A 24078-nucleotide genomic window follows, 5' to 3' on the forward strand; every position below is an offset into this window, starting at 1 on the left:
ATAATAGCAATAAATATTTCCTTATATTACAAACACCATCATAATCTTTCACATATAGTTCAGACATCTGGCACATTATGACATCTTAAATACTGCATCTTGAATACTTGAAAAATATTGTGAAAGTTCTCAGCATATTACAGGTTGATATTAAAAAACCCCTGAAAACTAATCAGTATATTAACTGTCCACAACACCTTCCTACGTTTGAAAGTAGTTATTACCAATATAGACACTGTCAAGTTAAGCGTGCAAGACTTTATAACTGGCCAAAATAGATCTTCTGACACTTAAATTCACCCTCTCACTTCCAGCCTTGGTCCCCAGCTACGAAGTATTGCCAGTCAAAGATGTCTGTCTTTGATATTTCTGTTATCTTCTGGAAGTTTCAGTGCGTGAGGTATATATTGTCTCCAAAAACCCTCAGGGGTGGAACCAAATCTGAACGTTGATTACGGATTTTCTGCGTAGAAACTGGCAACCTACATGTTGTTCAGTGGGAGGCACTAGTCAGTAGTAGTTTCTGGAAGGAACCTCATGCTTGCACCATGGAGAAAGTGAGTGTCCTGTAATCTTCACACTGATTATTTTCAGAATTATGTGTTTAAAAAATATCGATGGATTTCTCGAAGTTACATTAAGACTGCTGATAATAATAATCTGGTGGTTAGTGTATTTAGCCACCTCTTTACACTTGGATTTCACTGTTAGCTAATATCAAGTAGCTAATGTTAGCTAGCGTGTTAGTTAGCCTCATTCCGTTAATAATGTGTTGAGGCTGCTTAGCTGATGTTGTACGATTGGGTTTAATAGTGATATTTTGACAACGCCAGTTTGCTATGTAGCTAAACTGCAACGTTAGTCCAGGAAGTACAAGCTTAGCTAGGTTAACCGGTTGTTAGTTTGTGCACGATTGAGGCCAAGTAATGATTTGTCACCACACTAAATAGTTATCACAAAAATGTTACCGCTGTTTTGTCAGTAAAAATACCTCAGTAAAATTCGCCATTATGGTAACTCCTGTTTATGGCTCAATATGACAAATAAGTTCTTAAACCCCTTGCAAATCACCGGCAAGATAGCACTAGGTAACTCACGAGTTAGCAAATCGCTGTTTAAAAGCCAGCATTAGCTTACAACATGCGAACGCTATTATTTATAAGGTGACGGACAATAAAGGACGTAATTGAAACTTAAATCCCTTTGTTTAAATGCTAATTCAAACAGATAGCTTAAACTGCGCTAGTTGGTGAGTAGCACATGCTGCAGGAGTATTTTTGGTCGGCCAAGCTCAGCATTGTCCTTAGCCTGCACACAGACCCGAGGATCATTCTAGATGCACACGGAGCCGCTGTCATGGCTACAGCCGCATTTTGTTGTCAAGTGCCGTATCCGTTCTACTATTATGCAATTTTTTGTGATTCATTCATTGATTTTGAGACAGTACTTCTGTTTTTTAAGAAATATATGATCATGCCTGAGCTGTCCAGACGTGTATTTTTCATGGTTATTTATTCTGTTGTTCAAACATCGTTAGTCCCGCAGCTGTTGTCTCCATACGCTCCATACGGTCGCCTAAATATTGAAACATGCTTCTAACAAATAATTTCTGGTTATATAAAGATGATCAACGTCGGGCTTTTTACACACCCACAGTGTCTCGATCATAGGCGAGTTAGTTACTAGTTTACTTTGTGTTGCGTAAGACAGTCGATCTAGTTGTAGTAGTAGTAGATCTTTTGGTTTGTGAGTGTGTATTATGTGTTCATTCTAAATGGCTTAAAGAGGTGTGCTGGGATTTCCTTTGGCACAAATGACCGTATCCAAAGTAAAGCTTCATGATCAACAACCAGACCTCACTGAAATTAATGCTCTCGTCCATTCAAGCGCTTCTGCACATTGATTTACAGAAATTCCATCCCACAGTGTCCCAGGGGATTGTGATGCTGCTTTGTTCTGCCTTTTATGTTTGCAGATGTTTTAAGGTGTTTAGGTCTGGTCAAGCGACTGTGGAAGGAACGTCATACCAGTAAACTGACTTTATTCTTTGTTCGGAATGATTGTCAGTGCACATGTAGTGTTAACACATTAGTCATCAGTGAGGGATAGAGAGCTTGCTTTTAGAAGAGAATGGTGCTTCTCTTTGCTCAGTGTATAATTCATTTTAGTACACAGATGGAGATGCAGCATCATAACTTCTCAGACCACAGCAGTTAACCAGGACTGGACAAGTGGTGTTGGAAACAAGTATGCTCATAAACTTTCTGGAATCAGCATCAGAACCCTTTGCAGCTCTGTTCAGGGCTTCAGCTAGCAAGCCTGTTCACTTTGCTGGCTTCTGTATGCAGCTGTGTACCATGTCTCTCAGTTTAAAATACCCCCATTGTTTTCTGAAACTGGCGTTTCAAAAAGTGGGGTCATCTTTGATGGACTGAAACCTCCTTCCGGTGAAGCTATAAGCTAACTGGGACATGTTATTTTCTGACTAGACTAGATTGGACCTGGAGCACCGTGAATGTGCATTAACAAAATAAAGACATTTCTTTACATCACTGCTGCACCTGTCTGACCTGAACAGCTGAGTGGTTGTCAGTTTCTTTCTTCAGTTCTGCCAGGGACACCTGTCAGATCTATATTGGGGATTTTGCTTTTGTGTAAGAGTGCTAAAGAAGTTAGAGCAGAAGAACCTTAAAATACTCAATTTGTCTTGTATTTTGATCGTGTCTTTCTGGCTTATAGGTCTCAGCATTGAAAGACCAGGGCAACAAGGCGCTAAGTGCCGGAAATATCGATGAGGCTGTACGTTGCTACACTGAAGCTTTGGCCCTTGACCCTTCAAACCATGTCCTGTTCAGTAACCGCTCTGCTGCCTACGCTAAGAAAGGCAACTATGAAAATGCTCTTCAGGATGCCTGTCAGACCATCAAAATCAAGCCTGACTGGGGCAAGGTGAGATATCATTTGTTCTTCTGTTGTTCTGTTGACAAGATATGTAGAACTAAGAAATAGAGAAGGCATATTTACAATTTTGCAATTTTGATGACCAGGGCTACTCCCGCAAAGCTGCAGCTTTGGAATTTCTTGGTCGATTGGAGGATGCTAAAGCAAATTACCAGGAAGGTCTCAGGCAAGAGCCAAATAATCAGCAGCTGAAGGAGGGTTTACAGAACATTGAAGCTCGGCTTGCAGGTATGAACCTTTGAATGTCTTGTCTTTTATTCTACACAAAAGGTGGCCTTACAGTGTGAATATTGTGACTCACTTTTCCAATCCTACATGGGTAGAGGATTTAAACTGCTGACAGCATCACTGAAATTGACATTGTAGTGCTAGTAGCTGTTACAGAGGAGAGAAAGCTGTGATGAATTTAATCCTAGACTAGAGCAAGAAGCATGGACATCCTGAGTTCTTCTTTGTAACAATATGATTTACACTAATGAATATGAAAATTTTGTTTCACCAGAGAAGTCAATGATGAATCCCTTCGCTATGCCCAACTTGTATCAGAAGCTGGAGGGTGATCCTCGGACGCGTGAGCTATTGTCGGATCCCAGCTACAGAGAACTGCTGGAGCAGCTCAGGAACAAACCATCAGAGCTCGGCACGTACGTGCATTTTCAAATATGTCTCAGTTGAAATAACATTGTCTTATTTAAGGTGAACATATTATGTCTTATTATTATTTCAATAATAGAAATAAACCAGAGTACAAATATCAATTTGAATTCTGAGCTATTAGAAATGCATTTGTTTGTGTGATTGCATTGCAGAAAACTGCAGGATCCACGAGTGATGACCACACTATCTGTTCTGCTGGGGCTGAACCTCTCTGAGATGGAAGAAGAAGAGGAGCCTTCTCCCCCTCCTCCCCCCAAACCCAAAGAGACTCAGCCACCTCCTCCCAAAGAGGAAGACCTTCCTGAAAACAAGAAAAAGGCAAATCAATTCATCCTACTTTTCTCTTTTGAGTTGTCAGTCATTTTGTCTGTTGAATCCCTCTGCATTATTTTAATCCTCTAATTTCCATTTTTAACAGGCTTTGAAGGAAAAAGAACTTGGGAATTCTGCATATAAGAATAAAGACTTTGAAACAGCGCTGAAACATTATGAAGAAGCAATCAAACATGACCCTACCAACATGACTTACATATCTAACCAAGCAGGTACAAGTTCTCGTGTGTTGAAAAACAAATACGAGCAAAACACATTTCAGCTGATTGACCATGAAGTGAAAAAAAAAACAAATGGATAATTTAGAATTTGTCATACGTAAAATTGATCTGGTTTGTTCATGGGAAAAAAACTTGTTTATAATTAGACTTTTTCATCAGTTGGAGTTTTCGCTACTAGGCCAACACAATGAAATTCTCCTTGGAGAGGAAAAAAATGTGATAGACACAGTTGTAAATACCACCTTTCTCACATTATTGCTGTGATCTTTTGGGCATTTTAGAGAATTGCTCAGCAATATGGAAAGCAGAGAAATATTGACCCAATCATCCTACTTTTTTTTTTTTTTTTTTGACACTAGTTCTCTTCAGTTTAAACAGAAAACTCACCTGATTATCACTTTTAAATTAAGTGTGTACTCCTTTGTGTTATCCCTTCAGCTGTGTACTTTGAGAAGGGAGACTTTGAGAAGTGCCGAGAGCTGTGTGAGAAAGCCATTGATGTTGGCAGAGAGAATCGGGAAGACTACAGGCAAATTGCAAAGTAAGTTCTGTAATAGGTTTTTTTTTTCTCTCTCTCTCTCTCTTTACCTGAATCAGCCCATATAGTGTCCCTCAATCTAGAGGGCAGGGCTGGTATTTTGTGGAACTTGATATTGAGGCCACAGAACATATCTGCTCTAATCTGGATGGATGGCCACATGCCTCTGGGCAGCATTGACAAGAGAAATTGTGTTATACAAGAACCACCAGATGGCAATGTTGCTCCATTACTTAGAATTAGAATACAAGTTCACAAATCTGTATAACTCAAGAATTTTGCAGGGTTGTTTGTTGAATAAGAATTTTTATTAAAGTCCTGTCCTTAAGTGAGGTGCTCCCACAATTCGAATTGTTGGTTTGTGAGTTTTGGTAGAAAACACAAGAAAGATGTCATATTATTGCATTGTGATGTAGTGATATGTTAATATACATTCTTTTTTATAGGGCTTTGGCAAGGATTGGCAACTCATACTTCAAGCAGGAGAAATACAAAGAAGCAATTCAGTATTTCAACAAGAGTTTGACGGAGCATCGTACTCCTGATGTGTTGAAGAAGTGTCAGCAGGTGCAGTGCTAGCTCATTTCCCTAATTTTAACTAAGATCATTAGAAAATATTCTTTATGCAGACTTTTTAAGTTGTTCAAGGCAAGAAAGTTTAAGTGGGCACTTCACTTATACACTGATACTGTACTTGGTTTTGCAGGCAGAGAAGATACTGAAGGAGCAGGAGAAACTAGCCTACATCAACCCTGAATTAGCCCTAGAAGAGAAGAACAAGGGCAATGATGCCTTCCAAAAGGGTACATGTTTGTTTGTAATACTTATTGATTGATCATTTCCATTTGTTTCCTCTTTTAAGAAACTATTTGAAAATGAACTTCTCTCCCCCACCCACAGGAGACTACCCCTTAGCCATGAAACATTACAGTGAAGCCATCAAGAGAAACCCCAATGATGCCAAACTCTTCAGTAACAGAGCTGCCTGCTACACAAAGCTGTTGGAGTTTCAGCTTGCCCTGAAGGTACAATGCATCCCTAATAAATCAATCAGAATCTGGCAGAAAAGTATCTCTTTTATTTGATTTATTGCTTGTCAAATATGACCATATGATATTTTTTTGTTTGCCAGGATTGTGAAGAGTGCATCAAACTTGAGCCCACCTTCAGTGAGTTGGAAATTTTGTATTTAATTTACATTTTGCTTGGACAACTTTAATAGTGGTGTTTTGCACTCTTTAACTGTTGTGTTTGAGATTCAAGACAAATGATTATGATATCACACCTAATTGGAACACGTCTATCCACAGTTAAAGGCTACACGCGTAAAGGAGCCGCCTTGGAGGCCATGAAAGATTATTCAAAAGCTATGGATGCATACCAGAAGGCTCTGGAGCTTGATTCTTCCTCAAAGGTATTTTATAGGTTTTTACAGAGTTCAGAAAAGTTTGGAAAAAATATCAAAACCTTTAACACTTCAGGCAAATGACCCTCGGAAGGTGTAAGACAATGTCTAAAACCGTTGGCCACCATCTGAACATTTAGCCGCTGAGGGCAATGGCCATTGTTTCAGAGATATGGATAATGGACAGCGACTATGCTGGCAAGACTTCCTTGTGCATTTGTGACTTCAGCTATTCTTTATAAATAGAAACTAAATTGATGCCAGACAATAGCTCACGAGTTCCAAGATTACGTTTCCACTTATGCTTCCCACCTCTACTGCTCTCCACACTGACTGTTCACCTGCATGTGACTAGGCAAAACTACTAAGACTACAAACAGAAACCCAAATACTAAAATCTTGCCTCTTAATGAACCCACAAGTACATCTCAAAAAATTTGAATATCATGAACAAGTTCAATATTTTTGTCACTCATCTCAGAAAGTGAAGCCCATGGCTTATGGCTATGGCAAAATTCAGTGTCTCAGAAAATTAGAATATTGTGAAAAAGTTCAATATTGAAAAGTCATGGTGTCACACCCTAATCAGCTAATTACCTCAAAACACCTGCAAAGGTTTCCTGAGCCTTGAAATGGTCTCTCAGTCTGGATCAGTAGGCTACACAATCATGGGGAAGACTACTGACTGGTGTCCAAAAGATTCATTCATTCACATCCTCCACAAGGAGGGTAAGCCACAAAAAGTCATTGCTGAAGGAGCTGGTTGTTCACAGAGTGCTGTATCCAAGCATATTCATAGTAAGTTGAGTGGAAGGAAAAGATGCACCAGCAAAAGTGATAACCGCAACCTTGAGAGGATTGACAGGCAGAATCTATTCAAGAATTTGGGGGAGCTTCACAAGTAGTGTTCTGAAGCTGGAGTCAGCGCATCACCACTATGCACAGACAAATCCTCAACATGGGCTATGAATGTCGCATTCCTTGTGTCAAGCCACTCCTGAACCAGAGACAATGTCAGAAGTGTCTTACCTGGGCTGTGTAGAAAAGGAACTGGACTGCTGCTCAGTGGTCCAAAGTCCTTTTTTCAGATGAAAATAAATTTTGCATTTCATTTGGAAGGAGGAAGAGTGGATAGGTACAGAATCCACATTGCTCCAGTGTGAAGTTTCCACAGTCAGTGATGATTTGGGTCACCATGTTATCTGCCGGTGTTGGTCCACTGTTTTCTGAAGTCCATAATCAACACAGCCATCTACCAGGAAATTTTGGAGTACTTCATGCTTCCTTCTGCTGACAAGCTTTATGGAGATGCTAATTTCATTTTTTAGCAGGACTTGGCACCTGCCCACACTGCCAAAGGTACCAAAAGCTGGTTCAGTGCCCTTTGGCCAGCAAACTCGCCTGACCTGATTGTCAAGAGGAAAGGTGATAGACACCAGACCCAGTCAAAGCTATCAAAGCAACCTGGGCTTCCATTACACCTGAGCAGTGCCACAGGCTGATTGCCTAAATGCCACTCCACATTGATGCAGTAATTCATGTAGGAGGAGGCCCAACATTGGGTCCATAGAAATGAACATACTTTTCAGAAGCCTGACATTTTTTCATTCTTTGCTTTCAGGAAGCCACAGAAGGTTTGCAGCGCTGTATGGTCAGTCAGGCCATGAGGAACGACAGTCCTGAGGAAGTGAAGAAAAGGGCTATGGCTGATCCCGAGGTGCAGCAGATTATGAGTGACCCAGCCATGCGCATGATTCTTGAGCAAATGCAGAAGGACCCTCAGGCGCTTAGCGAGTAAGTTTGACCCACTTTTGTCTCTCTACATGAAAAATGTAAAGATTGATAATGATTGTTTTTTTTGTTTTTTTTTTTTAATTGAATTTTTTTTTCTGTTTTATCCACTTCAGCCACTTAAAGAATCCAGTTATCGCTCAGAAGATTCAGAAACTCATTGATGTCGGACTGATAGCCATTCGTTGATGACAGTCAAGCCTAAGATGTGTGAGGAACCTCCAAGGCAACAGTGGAACAATGTTCAAGTCCCTCCAAAATATTACATTCTCTTTTCTTGCCTTCAAATTTAAAAATATATTGTCCTTGGTCTCACTGAGACTTGGTGTGTATGTTATGTTTTTTTTTTCGTTTTTTTTTTTTTAAAAAATCAGTTTCACAACTTTTACATTGTAATTTAGAACCCATCTCATGTGACATCAACTCCAGGACTCCAGAAAATGTCATTTGAAAAAACTGGATTCACATGTACAGATGCTTAAATACATCTTAAAATAAACAGCACAGTTCAGTCCCGAGAATGCTCAGTGTTTTAAAAGGGAAATCCACCCTTAATCAATTCACAAATTCCTATTGCTCCATGGTCCATGGTTCCATGCAAAAATATATATACGGTACTCAAAATCTAGATTGTACTTGAGTTCACAAATTGAAATTGTCAACATTTCTCATTGTTCTCAAGACTTGTGTTCCTCTTTTAAGACTTGACTAAACATTGGTGCTATAAAGTTGAGCTGTTTTCCTCAGTGCTTCCTCTCCTTTGATCCTCTCATACACCAAAATAATTCAAAAATATTTGAATTTAGTTATTAATCTCTGCTGTCCATGGTTAATATTATTAGATCAAGAAAGTGCTGAGATTCCGTGATTGCGGTGGAGAGAGAGCATATCCAGACAAATAAGTAATAATGCTTTTGTGTGGAGGGATATTTTGTCATGACATAGTTTAAGGTTGATCTTCAGTACTACATTTAACAAGCCCATACAATAATTAAGGGTGCTAAGTTATCATTTGTGGGGAGTCAGAAATTATAAATTTGGTAGAAAGCCATTGTGTCACTAGAAATATCAGCAAGGCTGTCAAAAAAAGTCAGGAGAGTACTGTGGAAAATGCACTGCTCTGTGAACAAGAGCATGATGACCTAGCACAATGCTCCCCCCTCAGGGTTATGATGAGGTTTAAACAGTGCAGGCAGCATGAGGTGTGTCAATAATTCAAATCAAAGTACCTAGTTAAGGCTGACCTCAAATTTTAGTTTCCGTAGCATGAAACTACAGGGGTGCTGTACAAAATGCGGCAGGTTTCCCGGCTTAAATATTGCAAGATAATAATCTTTATTTAATGGGAATAATGTGGTATTTAAAGGGTGGATTAACCTTTCAAGCTAGCAGCTATTAATTGAGTAATGAGAGGTCACGATTATCTCACTTCATGAGGCATCTTTAATGTTTGTCTGCTTGTCATAAGGGTGCATTTCCCCCAGCAAGGCAATTCTTTTAGTAAATTGTTCATACCTCCCACAGGGGCAGACTGCTCAGTGTTTACTTTCAAAGCGTAAATACAGTGTATATGTGTTAATACTGCTCTTGACCATTATGCCCCACTTGGCTTCAGATACCTCAGAATCACCACACTGTCATATCTCCGTGCTATGGTTTCCAAGAGGGACTACAAGTATATTGGAAATGAATTATGACACTGTTGTGTTTTTACATTTCCGCAGCAGAATTGCCCTATCTGGAATTCTCTGACCTGTGGCATGCAACTCAGCAAAAATTAGGAGTGTAGGCATTTTTCACCATCGAAGTCCATTTGTAATCACAACCTATACAAACGTCAAAATCTCACATGATGTTAAGGAAACTATCCCAAGAACTGTAATGTACTAATCGAAATCTATTGTACTATGAAATATATAGTATCTGAATGTATTTGAAAGCTCAGTGGTTACTTTTTTTCCTGTAAGGCCAACAATGTGGACATCAATTAAATGCAGTAGTAGACCTTAATTTACACAAGGGTCTTAGTCTGACTTTAACTTCTTACAGTACACATACCAATAAAAATTAAAATGGGGAGATTCTTCCTGTAAATATTTATGCTTGTTAACACATATACATTTAACCCATATTAATATCTATAAAATATCAACATACTTGTTCTAGAAATTTGTAGTATATATTGGCAAATATCAGAATGTCGGCATAGCAAAACTGAATGTACTTTGTGTTACAAAGGTCTATAGCAAAACATAATACATTTTGCCAGTACAACAAAAACCTCAAATGTACATACACAGGTGCAATTCATAGGCTGTATTGCCCTTCATCCAGTCATTTGGACATTCAAATTGTTAATATTATGTGGTGATGGCTATGTATCAAAAATTGATCATACTTAAAGCCAAAAACAAACAAACAAAAAAACTACCACGACTAGAACTGTATCTAAATAATCCAATCTAATATAGAAACAGTTTTCTTGAAATCTTCAGCGATGTTGCTCCGCCCACATTAGGAGTTCACGTGACTGACCGTCGCCCAGGTTGTGTCGAAAGCATCCTGGTATTAGCAATTAGCTATTCGCTGATAAAAAAAATATAAAGTGACGTGTAGATATATTTATGATATGCGAATTATTAGCCTCGCTCTAGTGGGAAGAAAGACGACCGGGAACTACTTAAACTGGCCCTTTCAACATGGTCTGAAAGAGATCAGTCAACATAGCTAACGTTAACAAAACATTAGCGTTAGCTAACATTCAAACTTTGACGGGCAATAGCAGCTAGCTTGTTGCTAGTTTGCTGGTTTACTACTGCTTTTCTAGCTAGGTCGGTAACATTTCTTGTTATTCTAACAGTTATGCCAACTGTTTAGTGTTGTAGGCGTTTGCATACTGTCTAGTAACGCACTATTTTGGTCAGTCGCGTATTTAAAATAAGCGTTAATGTTATTATTATATAAGTTGTATAAGTAACGTGCGCTAACTTATGAATAATGACTACTGTTAAACGGCTAATGCTAACGTTAGCCACTTAAACTTGCTGTAACTAACATCCACAGTTACTCAAAATTAGTACTGATGAGCCTTCTCGTAGCTAACTTGTGGTGATAGAACGCGTTTGATTACAGTTGTTTACTAGCTGTAAATTAAATAGCTACACATCTGTGATTTCTGACTGATTTCAGCCAATCACATGATAAAAATAATGCGAAATACCAGGATGTCAAACGCATGGGGATTAACATTAGGGCATCAGTATTGTGTAGAAAACACAGCTGTCCGCTCACCTCGATAATCTTTGTATCCATCATAATGCAGCTACAATAGATTTTTTTTTTTTTTGTAATTACTGGCCGTGTTGTGGAACATCCTGTAACCACTAAAACATTTTGCATTCTGCCCAGCACATCTTAAACAGTCCGTATAGGCTACGTTACTTTAAGTTATGCCTGGGGACGCATCTGATAGTAGTGATGACTCCGATGCAAAATCAAATGAAAAGGCCTGCACCGTCAAGCTTCAAATCACCAATGGTAAGTAAAATAAACACCCAGAAAATCAAGCATATGAAATTCTGCAGAGTTAAAAATTATCACTCATTTCTTAGGAGTTTGTGTTAACATTGTGTTGGATTAGATTATATTGTAAGGTGTTTATAACGTTTACTGTGCTTGCTTTTCTTTATACATAAAAATATATATGTGTTAAAAAATATACATTCAAGGAATGTGTTTGAAAAGATCTCATCCACCCTTGTGCCCCTTGTGCTTTACAGCCTATGTTTATTAAACCTGAGAAGCTTGTCATGGTTTTCATGAGCTGTCACAGGAGATACTTACTGTGTCAAAGGATTTAGATACTGATTGAAGTGCAACAACTTTTTAATTTCAAGCAACAGACCAGGCAGCATTCTTAAAAGTTGCAGTACAGTAGCTGATATTAGTAAATCTTCAAAACATTGTGGAGAATTGAATATTTATATTAGATTTATGTCTCTTACTGTTAATGTAATTGTAAACATCATGTGTTGGGCTAAACTCAGCATACTCTACGAGGTTCTACTGCATTTTTAAAATGTGTTTGCTTGATCCTTTTCTAAACAAAACATGTTTGCAGGGTATGTACATAATGCACACACTGTATAGTATATGTTTTAATTGTGGTGTTTTCTTTGTGCCACTAGCAAACCTCACAGGTCACACTGAGAAGGTTGGCATGGAGAACTTTGAGCTGCTCAAAGTCTTGGGCACTGGAGGCAAGTTTTTACATCAAGCATGACATATATTAAATACAAGAAAAACTCCAGTAAGATGCCAGTATGAGATTTACCCTGAGCGAACAGGATGTATTTTCCTGTCAGTGTTAAATATCTTGAGGGCAATTATTAATTAATGCACAGCCTGTGAGAGAAAATTCCCCTTAGGATTTAAGCGCTGTAGTAAGATATTTCTTTATATTCATATTCTGTTTTCAGAGCTGTAGATCAGCAGCATGAGTGGTATCTGAATGTTTAAAAGACAGACTGTATGCTGTAGATGTCTCCCTTATTAGATCTCATCCGTAATGAATACCTCTGAGAGATCCAAGAGGCTGTTTCCATCAACAATACAACATCTTATTAAATTTGGTGTGCAGGAATGTTATTGCACAGTTCAGTTTTGCTTTCATATTAGAAGTAGTATGAATTTCTGAATGAAATATTTGTTTGTCTTCGTCTAGCTTATGGAAAAGTGTTTTTGGTGAGGAAGAACAGCGGTCATGATGTGGGCCAGCTGTATGCTATGAAGGTAAAACTATTAGTTTTAAATATTGAACCACAGTTAATTTGATCAAATTAATGGCTTTGTTTTCAATTCAAGGCAAAAGAAATCTTGTAAAACCTTTTATGAAACATGTTCTTGATTTTGCATTTGTACAGAATGTACTGAAAACATTAGTGCAGCACATGATAAGATGTTATTTTACAACCCTGACTTAATGCCATATACAAAAAAAATAATAATAATGTTTGTAAATATATGTTTTAACTGTTGTCTCAACTTTTTTGAAATCTGGGTTGTAAATGACATGCAAACAACTAAAAGTTTATAGTAGGTTGTGTATTTTTAATTCTTTTGATCTGAATTTTGTCACTATATTTCTATACAATTTTTGTGTCTCTGTTATCTGCTGTGTGGGGAGGTGCATTGCTATAATGCTAATTGATGATAAATGATAATTTTTTGTATCATTTGTATGATTATCCCAGGTGTTAAAGAAAGCAGCTATTGTTCAAAAGGCAAAGACAACAGAACACACTCGCACTGAGAGGCAGGTGCTGGAGCACATCCGCCAGTCTCCCTTCCTGGTCACGCTTCACTATGCCTTTCAGACTCAGAGCAAACTACATCTCATCCTTGGTGAGTGATGGGACTCTACAGGCAGATATGGTGAAATCTTGTGTCTTTGGTCTTGAAGTTCTGAATAGATGTTTTCTTTATGTTCATGTCTATTACTGTATGTCTCTTTGTTGGCATTTTTTATATAATGTGTGTTTGTGTAATTTTATGTCTGTTCAAGCTCCCTGTGTATTTGTCTGTGTGTGTGAGTACAGACTATGTGAGCGGTGGGGAGATGTTCACTCATTTGTACCAGCGAGATCACTTCCCTGAGGAGGCGGTGCGGATTTATATTGGGGAAATAATCCTGGCTCTGGAGCACCTGCACAAGGTGGGTGTTGCTCCTTCCAGTTCTGTAACTTCAAGCTACATTTATTGATTTTTGGTCAGTAGGGGGCAGAAGAAAGACAAGGCAAAGCTTACGCAGACACTGCACCAACATATCACAATATATAGTACTGTGCAAAAGTTTTAGGCAGGTGTGAAAAAATACGGTAAGGAATGCTTTCAAAAATATAGATAATAGTTGTATATTTTTATCAATTCACAAAATGCAAAGTGAACGAACAAAAGAAAAATCTAAATCAAGTCAACATTTGTTGTTACTACCCTTTGCCTTGAAACCAGCATCAGTCCTTATAGGTGCACTTGCACAAAGTCAGGGATTTTGTCAGATTATAGTTGGGTTTATCAACAAATTATATCAAACAGGTCCTAATGATCGTCAATTTCACATGTAGGTTGAAACACAGTCATTAACTGAAACAGGAACAGCTGCGTAGTCGGCTTTAAACTGGGTGAGGAACAGCCAAACTCTGTTTAATAAATGAGCCTTTAAAAATAAATGTTTGACTTTGTTCACCAGATAGCCACCGACTTGGTCTGTGATTTGGTACTGGGCAGGAAGTCTCCTCTGGGGTCTTTCTTTTCTACCTGAAATACACTCTAGCTCACTAAACTTACTTAGTGATTACCCACTTACATTTCACAAGTACTGTCGGTACACCTTTAGTGACTTGAGGTGTTGTTGCAATTGAGGATTGAACTTCAGTTTGTGTTGCTGTCTGATTAGTTGTTTTTGTGTACGATTTTAGGGATTAGAATTATTGAATGGGGTTGGAAAATGCGGTGATGACTGAAAGTAACTAGTAGACAACTGGCCATGTTCTTCTGTGTTCTTCATGCCATCTATGTTGACAAATTTTCACTGTGTTTTTGTACAGCTTGGGATAGTGTATCGAGACATAAAATTGGAAAACATTCTTCTCGACAGTGAAGGCCATGTGGTATTGACAGATTTCGGGCTCAGCAAGGAGTTTCTGGAAGAGGAGGTACATAAAAGCAACACTAAAATCTAAACATAAGAATGTGTTTTCCAAAATCATATAAGAAATGTGTTTTATCCGTTATTGTGTGTTGTGTTTTATTGTTCATGTAAGATTTGTTTATACAGTTATTCCTTATATTCCCTTTTCATTTCAGAAGGAAAGGACCTACTCTTTCTGTGGCACCATTGAGTACATGGCCCCTGAAATCATCAGGGGGAAAGCAGGGCATGGCAAGGTAAATACGTCATAGTAATGCAGCAAGCACCGGTCTTCAGTGTTCAAAGTTAAAGATTTTCAGGATGACAGTGAGATCCATTGTAACTGAATATGTGGTTATACATATTTAAATTGCAGTTAAGGACAAGTGCTGTACACATAACGTTTTAAATGGTTTATAAATAACATCAGTGAACACTACACTGTATGGGCTGCATTACATCAAAGATAAGATTGACATTTTTGGTTATGGAAGGTAGTTGATATCAAACAGTCATCCTCTGAATTGCTGGCTGGGATTATCCACACATATTTTTCTCTTCTCTTTATGTATTGTTTTTTAACCTGTTCTCTCCTGCAGTCTGTAGATTGGTGGAGTCTTGGGATCCTGATGTTTGAGCTTCTGACGGGAGCCTCTCCTTTCACTTTGGAGGGAGAGAGGAACTCCCAGAGTGAGGTGTCAAAGTGAGTACTGCTGAATCCAGCTATATCCCCAAGCATGTATTCAAATAGTAAACCAACCCTTTCTTATCCTCAAGTCTTAAAAATGATCCCAGCCATTGTGTTGGAAGTACCTTTTCTCACGCTTTTATTTTATGTAGCAGAAATTGCAGTTCAATAATTTTACATGTGGATGTCCTTAATGCAAAAAAAATGTAAAAATCTTACAGCTGCTTCAGGACTTTGTCAAAACCCTGCTAACAAAGAGAGCATTATTTGACTTCCTTAACCATTTTTCCCACTCCTGCTTTGTCAGACGTATTTTGCGATGTGATCCACCGTTCCCCTCTATGATTGGACCCACTGCTCAGGACCTGCTGAGGAAGTTGTTGGTGAAAGATCCCCACAAGAGACTGGGCTCTGGACCGCGAGGGGCCGAAGACATCAAAGCACACCCCTTCTTCAAGGTCCTACTTACACTCAAATATAGATGGATAGATACATACATACTTTATTGATCCCAAGGGAAATTCTAAAATATCTCTCCTCCCTTGTGCCTTCTTCTCGTTCATCCATAACTTTTTCTGTTTCCTAACAGGGACTGAACTGGGCTGATCTGGCACAGAAGAAGGTCTCAAGTCCATTCAAGCCAGAGCTGAAGAGTGAACTTGATGTGGGGAACTTTGCTGAGGAGTTCACTGGCATGGATCCTGTCTACTCTCCAGCGAGCACGCCCCCAAGCACTGGCCGTCTCTTCAAGGTCAGCCTTTACTATCTCAACTTTTATCGTTTTAAAGCTTGATTTTCAAAATAAAATACCTATGACCACTATCTGAAAATATTAACATTCACAGAATAGGACTGGGTGATATGGCAAAAAATGGCAGAAATGGAATTATATCTACAGGTTCAGTACATGTTATATTCCACAGAGTACCCCGTGTCTCTACAGTAGCCCAAAATAGAAAAACCAAAAACTGGACCCTCTAGAGAGGGTCTTTATGCTTTTTCACATCTTTAGTGGCCAACTTAGTTTCTACTACAAACTTAAAGGAGCGGTGAAGCAATCCTACACACTGGCCTTTTAACAAAATAACAACAGTGCCAGCCTTGAAGACACTGGACAAAACTGACATGTGGGCTACCATGGCCCACATCTTCATACTTGGGGTGTGGTCACTGGGATGGTACCTGTTCAGGTGATGGAAAACATTTGTTGTGTTTCCCATCTTGGTTAGCACTGACCTTTTCCTCCTTTTCAAAGGAGATCTGCTTTCACATCCATTCTCTTCACTGGTAGCTTCTTGTGTTTGATCGGCTTTTAGATGTATTGATATTGAGTAAAGTGTTTTATCGCCCAGACCTATGAGAAAGTAAGTGGTGCCCTCATAACAAATCAAATGATATAAAATGTTTTAATGCCTTTTCTGTTCTCTTGTTGTCTATGACAGACTTCATAATTCATCATACACCTAACATTACTTACCCATTATTTTAGGGTTATTCCTTTATTGCTCCCTCCATCCTGTTCAATAAGAATGCTGTCATGGAAGACATTGTAGGATCACAGATTGGTGCTGATCGACCGGGCTCAGCATCTGTGCAACGCAGTGCAATGTTAGAGGTATGGATCTTGGACTTTAAAGCCATTTTAAGATTTCAAGTTATTTGGATAATAGCTGTTCTTGATTATATTGTGTTATAGATGCAGTTTTGCAAAACCACCATAACACAGCTCCTGGTTATGTAAAGTAGCATCAGATAAGCTCAGCAGTGTTTGTTATATAGGACAGGCAGGCAGGAAGAGAAACTAGTTTATTTGGCCCAGTTTATTAACCACTGTTAGAAAGCCTATTTCAGAGCATATTGTATCACATTTTATCAAGAGCTGGGCAATATCAAAGAAATATCACAACGATGAGTTTCTGGAATCATTAAACAATATTTAAGTGTTTCATAATGGTGCTGAGCTACATTGTTTTCAACAGATTACAGAATCCAGTCATTTCTTTCAGTCATTGTTTATTTAATGTTGTATGTTTAATGTTATTTATTTAATAGCAAAAGTGTGTTGTGCAAAATAAAACTGTGCATTAAGAATAGAACTGAATCTCTATATAAATTCAACATGTTGTAGCAAACCCTTCTGAGGGACATAAATATTGACTTTACAGGTTGTATCACATATTGGTCAGTGCACACCAAAGCTCTTTTTCCAATGCTGGAAGCCATGTCATATTGCACAGGGAAAGAAAAAACAAAACTTCTCCCTTCACAGTTCAGCCTGACTCATACCATCCCTTCTTTGTACAGGAATCTCAGTTTTTTCAGCTCTATGAGCTGTGTCTTAATGGGCCACCATTAGGTGAGGGTAGTTTCTCTGTGTGCCGGAAATGCCAACACAAGCAAAGTGACCGTGAGTACGCCGTCAAGATCGTCAGCCGTAGGTGAGTGAACACAGTCTTAGTAATAGCCTTAAGTTTGTGTTCCTTACAGTGCTTTACAGTGTCACCGTGCCAGCTGATGGCATAAGTCTCCGAATATTCTTCTTAACAATGAATGTTTCTTTTGATTCTAAGAATGGAGGCAAACACCCAGCGGGAGATTGCTGCTTTGAGGCAATGTGAGGCTCACCCAAACATTGTCAAGCTGCACGAAGTCTATACTGATCAGGTACAGTGGAGGAAATACGCACAGAATGGAAACTTTATAATCTTGTATATTCAGCAATGTGCAGCAAACAAACAAACCCCCCCAATATTGTATGAACTCATCATTTTGCATGTCTCTCTCTGTCAGTACCACACGTATTTAGTGATGGAGCTTCTGCGAGGTGGGGAGCTGCTGGAAAGGATCAAGAAGAAGAAACTCTTTGGCGAGGCGGAGGCCAGCGAGCTGTTACGGAGCCTCGTCTCAGCTGTCAGCTTCATGCACGAGGCTGGAGTCGTGCACAGAGACCTCAAACCAGAGGTGGGTTGTGCTTTGATGGCTTGATTCAGTTCCTGAAAAATGCACAGTCTCTCATTAAAAAACCCCCCAAATAATTAGCCACGTGATGACTCCACTCCAATGAGACCGTATCACCAAGCATTGACCTGTTCACATGCATTTAAATGATTCTGTTAATGGAAACATCAGTCCAGCATTATTACAGTCATAATTCTGCTGTATCACATCTTATTTAAAATGCATTTCAATAATTAAAAATTGCCAGAGAAGTTAGAGATTGGAAAGGAAGCCATGGCATGTGCATAGGCAAGAGTTATGTGTTGAAAAAGTGAATCAGTGGGAATGACAAGAGAGTGAAATTTTAATTGTCAGTATTTTTCCACTGTGAACTGCATGTTTCCTGTCTGCCCCGAGGATGTCCCACATAATCTGTCTGAATACAGAGTTACAGCTGACCACCATGATGTGTGGGGATGTTAGTGTGGTTGTTTTGCGGCATCGTTTGCACATGATTTAATCGAGGTGAACAGTGAACTACAGTGCCTAATGCCTCTGTGCTGTGGTGTGGCACTTTTCAAAATGAAGGCTGCAGATTTATCACACAAACATCCTGCTGTGTTCAGATGGCTGTGGGATTTAATTAACTGAAGGAGAAGGCTTTCAGTATAAAGCAGCTGTGAATGACAGATAGCGCGAAGAACCACCCATTAACTTTTAGTTCTGCGCGGTGTTTTTGCCGAAACGCCTGTCGTAATTGCATAAACTTTTATTTTTGATGCCAATCAAAACACATTTACTAGTTGGAATGTGTTTGATTAAAACAGTTTATCTACATTATTCCACTGTGCATTTCTTTGCAGTACTGAGTCTGCGTGTGTTGACAGAATCATCAAATAATGAATCATGGTGAGATGAGTGATGTGGAAAAAGTTCTCGTCCTCCAGCATCTAATCGAATTGTCACCAAAATATCAACAACTAATTTTGTGGTGCCTCATTTGAATGAAGCTCTCATCTGTTTGATCTCTACTTCCTCTTTTGAGCCACACGGGCACACGGGCAAACCATATATCAAGATTAGGAACACACCATTTTGTAGCATTAAGTGGTCAGTCAGGAAAATGGAGGTAGAAGGTAAAAAAAAAAAGAAAGAAAAAGAATTCATTTTACAATTTTATTTGTTTATCTTACAGAACGTGCTGTTTGCAGACGAGGGGGAGGACTCGGTGCTGAAAGTAATAGACTTTGGATTTGCCCGTCTCTGCCCTGCAGGCAGCGCCCCCCTGCAGACTCCCTGCTTTACGCTGCAGTATGCTGCGCCTGAACTTTTTGAAAGTGCAGGATATGACAAAGCCTGTGACCTCTGGAGTCTTGGGGTCATCTTGGTAATTTAACCTAAAACCGTTAATTCTTTCACATCAGGACGTCTAAGTGAGGTAGTAATGGCTCTGCATGCTTGTGTGTGTGTGTGTGTGTGTGTGTTTGTGTTTTCATCAGTACACCATGCTATCAGGCCAGGTGCCATTTCAGAGTGAGCAGCGTGGGATGACCTCATCATATGCTGCTGACATCATGCAAAAGATAAAAGAGGGTGATTTCTCATTGGATGGGGAGGCCTGGAAGGGCGTATCAGAGGATGCCAAAGAGCTCGTTAAAGGTATGTGATGCAGTAAACTTTTACTGACACATGCTGTTTCTTTTAGTTAATAGGACCACGTTACATAATTACAAATTGTACGTACTAAGTCAGAGTTTCTGCCTGCCAAAGCTAAAATGTATCCTTCATTATGGGACAGCATCAGACCTGAATGCATTTCTTGAGTTTAATGTTCAAATATGCTGTATTGAGTTTGAAGTTTAAGAGCTCTACAATGTGCAGTTGTCATGTTAAAAATATATGAGGGGGGGGGAGCTTAGCGGTAAAATAAATATATTTGCTTATAAATCATGATCAGCAATGTCCAGCAACAATGTTTCTTTATGCAGAGTGTTTTGTTTATTGTTATTTTTTTATATATATATTCTTCATGGCCCTCCATTATAACAACCTGTTCCTCTTAACTCAAGTATGCAGCACACTATCTTTGTGCTGAATGAGAGTCCAATGATGTCCCTGTATGTGGGACCATGTGCACAGCCTGGCTTCATAGTACACCCCTGTTGTTCTCTTGTCTTTGAGTTTCTTTGTATGGTTTAACCTCTCTGCCTTTTATTTAAGGCCTATTGACAGTAGATCCAGAGAAACGTCTCAAAATGTCAGATCTGAAAGAGAACAGCTGGCTGCAGGGTGGCGCATCCATGTCCACCACTCCTTTGTGCACCCCAGATGTGCTTGAGTCTAGTGGGCCTACTGTTCGCACCTATGTCAATGCCACCTACAAGGTAATAGCTTTGTGCACTGAATTCGTCCTAGAAGAGATGTTAAGTGCATTTGTTTCATCTTGCTTTTCTCTTGTCATTTCCACCAGGCTTTCAACCGTGGTAAGAGAGAGGGCTTCTTTCTGAAAAGTGTCGACAACGCTCCCCTTGCAAAACGCCGCAAGCTTAAGATGACGAGCACAGGTGTAGAAACCCGATGGAGTTCATCCTCTTCCTCCTCTTCTTCTTCCACTTCCTCCTCGGCCTCTGCAACAGCGTCCAAAGTGCAGCCAAAGCAAACTGTGACCCCAAAGCAGAGCTAGCCTAAATCACATGGGAGAGAGAACGCAGAGTCCTCCAGTTGTGATAGGGTCACCAAGTTCTAAAAAAAAGACCATACTGATAAACCACTAGACCAGTTTAGGTTAGTGTTAAGTTTTCAGTACAAAATTTCCACTTTTTCAACAGCAAAGCAACGTTTTGTCTTGAGTGAATTGAAGAGAAGATGATGATGGAGGTTTGGCTTGGACAGAAATCTGTGGCCTTGAGAAAAAATTTTGCTTATTCAGTATTCTCATACCCAGCATAATATGGTGATATGACACACTAAAAGTTAAAAATTAAAGAAAGATATTTACCTATTTTCACTGTGGGTAAGAAACAGTGCCTGGCTATATAGGGATAAAGGGAAAAAGGAGCCATAAATGAGCAGAAGCCATATATACAGCAAAACAGTGAATATTTCAATTGAGCCGTTGTGAATACACAAAAATTTGCACGTAGCAAATGAATAGTCCTGACAGAAATCAGCAGAAAATTAACCCTTTAATCATATCAAGTTATTTTTAACTTTGCAGCATGCAAAAAAAACAGCATTCTGCTCTGTAAAGAGAGCAGTTTGTGGAGATGTAATTAAAAATAAAAAAAAAACTTTTCTCAATTGTGTAGGTTGAGCAAGAATCTAGGTGTTTGCACTTTTTTGCAGAGAATGTAAATGATCAAATGGTTAAAAAAAGGAGCAAATTTCTGGAAGGACAGAGCACAGAGGGACATTATATATATATATCTATATATATCTATATATATATATCTATATATATATATCTATATATATATAGATATATATATATGACCTTTGAGACTGCAGAGGATGAATTATACTGCAGTCAAAATCCTCTCTATTGGAAAGATTGCAAAGCACTTGCACCTCCAATACACTACCATCTTTACAGATATCATGTAACACAATGTGGAGCGCCTGTCTTGATTGATGGCTCTAATAACGCATTTTGACAAACAGTCAAAGTTTGACTTGAGATGGTTGCAGTATGGTAGTGTCCACAAGTAGCACCTGTAAAAACCCATGAAGACACAAAAGCGGTGATGAAATGGAGAGTGATTTTCTTGTTATATTGGCTGTAAATTACTCGCATTATTGTGCTGGTCTGAACATCTCTAGCATGCTTATTTGTTGTGACTATTAACTTTAAGAACTTTTTATATATTTTGGTATCTCAGACTCACTAAGGAAAGGTCACCAAGAATGTTTCTACGCTACCACGTGCAAGCTTGAGTGTTTGCACTACGATTAGGGGGGAATCCTTTTTGGTGATTTTGTGTGAGCATCACCTTTGGGCTTGTGGACTTTCAGAGGTTATTCTGGTTCTCTGTTGCCCTTAAGGGGTCGCCCAAATTTGCTTTTTTACAGATGTGGTTTTCAAACATTGTATGGCTTTGCAATTTAAATCATGTTACAGAATGATACACTTAATTGTACGATTCTTGTGAGCCCAACCTGCGAGACCTGGTGTGTATATACTCATCCTTGATGATTAAGAGGCAAAAAAAAAAAAAAAAGTAATGTTTTAAAATTTGACAGCTGTTTTAATGGTATATTAGTCTTCTGATGTAATTATGTTTTTATTGGACTTTTTCTTTTTTTTACATGTTGCACAGTCAGTTGATCAGTTAAACACATTTCAGCTTTAAAGGTGCTTTTACTGATATTTATTACATGTAATTGATTTTAATGCTGTGGTAATGGGATTGATGATTAAATTGGCTCTTGTGAACCAGCTGTGTGTGTGTGTGTGTGTGTGTGTGTGTGTGTGTGTGTGTTGGGCTGTGTGGGTGGTGGATGTGTGAGAGCATGAGCGGTGCTGGTGAGGTTAGTTATACTGATATTTCTTTACCAGATGAAGCATTATTGCAGGTGACTGTATTATTTTCTTGTTGTTTGCCGCCTGTGTCTTTTGAAAGGTAACTGGCCGGTTTGTGTTTGAATATTGAAATTTTTACTTAAGAAAATGTGCTTTTATTGGTGTTGTTATTCTTTCGTTGTAGTAAGTGACATTTTTCTTCTTTTTCTGTTTTTTGAGCATTACTATTTTACTGAGATGCACTGTCAGTGATGTCGTAACTGGGAATTTACCTTTTGCACCAAGATGTTTTTTGGTTGGTGCAAAATAAACTTTACTTTTAAATAGATGGTTGTGTCTTTTGTCTTTGTTGCAGTTGTTCTGTACGTGCTTTTGTTCACGGATCCATTGGGCTGACGGTGAGACTTTGAAGTGGCTCACAGTAGATAATAGAGGAGGTTTGATTATGACAAAAGCCATTCCGATCCTTTTGGTCATTCTGCTGGGATGACCCCTTTTGCCACAGATTGAGATCAGTTCTCTTAAATTGTGGAGCCACTTCCATTTAAAAACTCAAAATCTAATAATCTGAATAATCTTATTCAAATTTATCATAAACCCCTATTGGTTTAAGCATCTGTTCATGATAGGCTTGTTGCCAGTCAGTAACCTGCCCCCCCCCCCCTGCATATTACACAAAAAGGACAAGACACAATTAGGGGTCAAGTGGATTTTTGAGCGTCTTTATTTTATCTGATCCTCAGCCAGGTTGTAGAAAAGCTTCCCCTCTGGGTTTGAATGTCTTTCATTAAACAATGCTGCTTTGAACAGCAATTAATATGCAACAGAAAACAGTTGTGGTTGAATCAAGTTCCCTAGCATTTGCAACAGTTTGTGTGCTCGGGTGCTTCATGTCTTTCGATATATTATCTTTTGATAATACTGACATGATGAGTTGTAGATCCAAATACTCTGTTATAAACTCATAAATATAAACATAAATGCAGTTCCCTTTGAATATGGTTAGCAGGTGGCACACACAGGTTTGTTGAGTTTTATTCTGCGCCTATTTATGTCTTTTCTTTAGCTTGATTTTCATGATTTTAGTTTACTTGACATTCCTGAGCCTCATTTGGAAATATTTTACTGTTTTTCTTTTTGAGTTATTTGTTAGATGGCATTAACAAGAGAGGCATTTGAAATTTCTTTCAACAGTGAGAGCTTCTTCTCAGTCAAGCTGACCCTCCATCCAGTTGTTCCTGCACAGCCTGCAATACAACCCTATTAAAGCAAAGGTGACTTTGGCATAGCAAAGTTCCACTGTATTTTATGTTTCTTTCTGAAAAGCTACACATGCTGAT

General features: G+C 38.8%; 2 protein-coding genes across 4 annotated transcripts; both read left to right on the top strand.

Annotated features, from left to right (window-relative positions):
• Window positions 1–405: 405 nt before the first annotated feature.
• stip1 (stress-induced phosphoprotein 1) lies at window positions 406–8652 on the top strand. Its single transcript, XM_046410304.1, has 14 exons — window positions 406–557; window positions 2740–2949; window positions 3048–3189; window positions 3464–3605; window positions 3771–3936; window positions 4037–4163; window positions 4611–4713; window positions 5157–5277; window positions 5417–5513; window positions 5611–5735; window positions 5843–5879; window positions 6021–6124; window positions 7737–7909; window positions 8023–8652. Exons 1-14 carry the CDS (start codon window positions 549–551, stop codon window positions 8093–8095), a joined length of 1629 nt encoding a protein of 542 aa, XP_046266260.1. The 5' UTR covers window positions 406–548; the 3' UTR covers window positions 8096–8652.
• A 1761-nt stretch (window positions 8653–10413) lies between these two features.
• Window positions 10414–21637, top strand: rps6ka4 (ribosomal protein S6 kinase, polypeptide 4). Of its 3 annotated transcripts, XM_046410302.1 has the most exons (19): window positions 10414–10737; window positions 11315–11443; window positions 12094–12165; window positions 12630–12697; window positions 13159–13309; window positions 13504–13619; window positions 14512–14619; window positions 14771–14851; window positions 15194–15297; window positions 15590–15740; window positions 15872–16033; window positions 16772–16897; window positions 17587–17720; window positions 17853–17946; window positions 18073–18243; window positions 19415–19606; window positions 19719–19878; window positions 20440–20603; window positions 20690–21637. In XM_046410302.1, exons 2-19 carry the CDS (start codon window positions 11356–11358, stop codon window positions 20900–20902), a joined length of 2355 nt encoding a protein of 784 aa, XP_046266258.1. In that variant the 5' UTR covers window positions 10414–10737; window positions 11315–11355; the 3' UTR covers window positions 20903–21637. The 3 variants fall into 3 exon arrangements, with proteins under 3 accessions (XP_046266258.1, XP_046266257.1, XP_046266259.1); XM_046410301.1 differs by having other exon boundaries at window positions 10414–11443; XM_046410303.1 differs by having other exon boundaries at window positions 10414–11443; window positions 14774–14851.
• Window positions 21638–24078: the final 2441 nt, after the last annotated feature.

The sequence above is a fragment of the Scatophagus argus genome, chromosome 14, assembly GCF_020382885.2.
Source record: "Scatophagus argus isolate fScaArg1 chromosome 14, fScaArg1.pri, whole genome shotgun sequence".
NCBI lineage: Eukaryota > Metazoa > Chordata > Actinopteri > Scatophagidae > Scatophagus > Scatophagus argus.

Coding starts and splice junctions, on each gene's coding strand:
- rps6ka4 (XM_046410301.1), top strand. CDS start 11,356: ATGCCTGGGGACGCATCTGATAGTAGTGATGACTCCGATGCAAAATCA. Junction 16,034..16,771: donor GCACTGGCCGTCTCTTCAAG/GTCAGCCTTTAC, acceptor CCATTATTTTAG/GGTTATTCCTTTATTGCTCC. Junction 16,898..17,586: donor AACGCAGTGCAATGTTAGAG/GTATGGATCTTG, acceptor TTCTTTGTACAG/GAATCTCAGTTTTTTCAGCT.
- stip1 (XM_046410304.1), top strand. Junction 3,606..3,770: donor AAACCATCAGAGCTCGGCAC/GTACGTGCATTT, acceptor ATTGCATTGCAG/AAAACTGCAGGATCCACGAG. Junction 7,910..8,022: donor GACCCTCAGGCGCTTAGCGA/GTAAGTTTGACC, acceptor TATCCACTTCAG/CCACTTAAAGAATCCAGTTA.